Consider the following 2,660-nt stretch of genomic DNA (forward strand, 5'->3'; position numbering starts at 1 on the left):
ATTGGTCAAGCAGTATTTTAATTTATACAGTATCTGTGTAAATTATTTTGGGTCTGGGTGGTTGGGAATGAAAGAGTGGTCTCAGCCAATGCAGTCCCAGCAGTAAAAATAAATCCTGGTCCTACAGCCAGTGGCCCCACAGTCTGCCCCAGTCATACAACTGTCACCCACATTCAGAGGGCCGAGTTTTGTCCCTATGCTGGTTTGCTTGCTGTCAGACCTGATTTGGTGAGCTCACAATAGCTCAGGTAAGCTATTTCAGTGGGTATCCCCATCGTGGTCTGGCTGCGACTGCACGTAGCCGAACAAGACGTGAGTGATCAGGTATCCATTGATTTCCTGTACTGTAAAACTCTGCTTTGTCATTTTGCCTGGAGGCATGGAGAACATCCTAATGAGAGGGAAGGCACCCAGCTGAACCCTATTCTCTAGGCCCTTGATACCAAGGCAAATCCCCGCACCACTCCCCCACCTGCCACAGCTTTTCTAGCCAGTCAGCAGGAAAGCTTCTTGTAGGTAGGCGACTCCAAAACCCCCACCTTATGGATTAGACCATGAAAGCTACAAGTCTCAATCAGCCTTGAAACCCTCTTATTTAAAGGGACCTCAGCGGAACTCTCAAGCCCAGGCTGGGACTGCACATAGCAGACCCACCCAGCGGGACACCCCACTCTTGGGTAGAATAATACTCGGGCTTTCAAAACCACTTCGGTTTCTGGAGATGTGAACTCTGCTCTTCAAGGTAGCAAGCTGAAAGTTGAAAGCTGCAAGCATATAACCATGACTCCATCTTTCTTGGCACTCAGCATGACAACGTGGATTTCACAATAAAATGTTTACTACTTCTTTAGAATAAAAGTTAAGGGAAACCTTCAAATAAAATCTATGGATTTAAAGACTTTGTACTGAAAAATGAAGGAAAGACAATATGCAAACAAAAAAACAGAAAAAGGTTTGCAGTAATATCTCATTTTAAAGAACAAAGTACAAAGATATAATTTCTGTACAGTGTGCCAATATTTGGAATGTTTGCATCTCAAAACCTGCTGAAACATAGCTGAATATAATAAAATAGATTGATGCCATGGGTTTATTTTAACCATATACCAGTTCTTTTATGATATTAAAAATCGCATGCTGTAGTTAATAAGCAAAATGGTGGTAAATGTCTGTGTAAAAGAACATATAAGAATATTTACTTATCTCATTCAGCCAACATAAGAAACTTGTGGACTTGAAAAAGCAAATGCTTGGAACATATGGAAATTGTTTTATCTGCAGACAAAGAGCAAAGTAAAACAGGAATTTCAAATATTACAATTACAGAGTTTATTCTCTTAGGATTTTCGAATGTTCCCCATATCCACAGGATGCTCTTTGGGATATTTTTACTAATGTATCTGACTATTCTGATGTGCAACAGCACTATAATGCTAATAACAAGAATTGACCCTGCTCTGCAGACCCCTATGTACTTTTTTCTTAGCAACTTTTCTTTTGTGGAAATCTGCTATGTAACAGTTACCATCCCGAGGATGCTCATGGATCTTTGTACACAAAAAGGCACTATTTCGTTGCTTTCCTGTGCTGTACAACTCTGTTTCGTCATCATGCTTGGAGGGATGGAGTTCCTCCTGCTGACAGTCATGGCCTATGACCGTTATGTGGCCATTTGCAATCCTCTGCACTACCCCTTGGTCATGAACAATAAGATCTCTGTGCAGCTTGTGGTCACTTGCTGGATCAGTATCATTCCAGTTGTGACTGGGCAAACATGTCAAATTTTCTCTTTGCCTTATTGTGGATCTAATAAAATTAATCACTATTTTTGTGACATCCCCCCTATACTTAAGCTTGCTTGTGGAGACACATTTGTGAATAATTTAGCAATCTATGTTGCGTCGGTGGTGTTTATCCTGGTTCCATTTCTCTTGATCCTTTTCTCCTATGGCAAGATTATCTGCAATATTCTAAAACTTTCTTCAGCTGGAGGAAGGTCTAAAGCCTTCTCCACCTGCTCATCTCATCTTATAGTTGTGGTTTTATTCTATGGAACAGCTACGATAACATATGCGCAACCAAAATCAAATCGATCAGAAAGCATGGGGAAGTTGCTGTCTCTGTTTTATACCATTTTGATACCACTGTTGAATCCCATCATATATACATTGAGAAATAAGGATATCATGGTAGCATTGAGAAAATTACAAACTAAGTTATCAACATATGGAAACTCTTAAAAATTACAGAAATGGTTTCTTTATATGTTTTGCACCACAGTAGAAATATTTACTTTATTTCTGCTATATGTAATTATAATAGTTAATGTTGCATCTCATGTGTAGTGAACTTTTTTGGTGAACTTTAATTAAGGGGCCCACAGAAATCCAGAAATTAAAACAATTTTTAATTTCAGAAGTCAACACTTTAACAAATTTGGTAAGGGATAATGAACTTCAATGCCTGAGAAAATTTTTGCAGTTTGTATGTTCTTGGAGTGAGAAAATCAGTTTTCTTTAGGGATGTATTGACCTCTGGTGATTCTATTTAGGCTACAGTGGATGATTCTTTACCCAGGAACACAAATTTGGCTATATATAAAAAACAAAATAAAGATTATTAAGATGGGAACAAAATATATAGATATAAAATATATAAAG

At 38.4% G+C, this 2,660-nt stretch overlaps 1 protein-coding gene across 1 annotated transcript; it reads left to right on the plus strand.

The window, feature by feature from the left end:
- Positions 1–1,259: 1,259 nt before the first annotated feature.
- On the plus strand, positions 1,260–2,240 carry LOC121445143 (olfactory receptor 10AG1-like). Its single transcript, XM_041647150.1, has one exon. The coding sequence runs from the start codon at positions 1,260–1,262 to the stop codon at positions 2,238–2,240; it is 981 nt and encodes a 326-aa protein (XP_041503084.1).
- Positions 2,241–2,660: the final 420 nt, after the last annotated feature.

The sequence above is a fragment of the Microtus oregoni genome, unplaced genomic scaffold (assembly GCF_018167655.1).
Source record: "Microtus oregoni isolate MIOR12 unplaced genomic scaffold, Mior012 000160F_ref0000428, whole genome shotgun sequence".
Lineage (NCBI taxonomy): Eukaryota > Metazoa > Chordata > Mammalia > Rodentia > Cricetidae > Microtus > Microtus oregoni.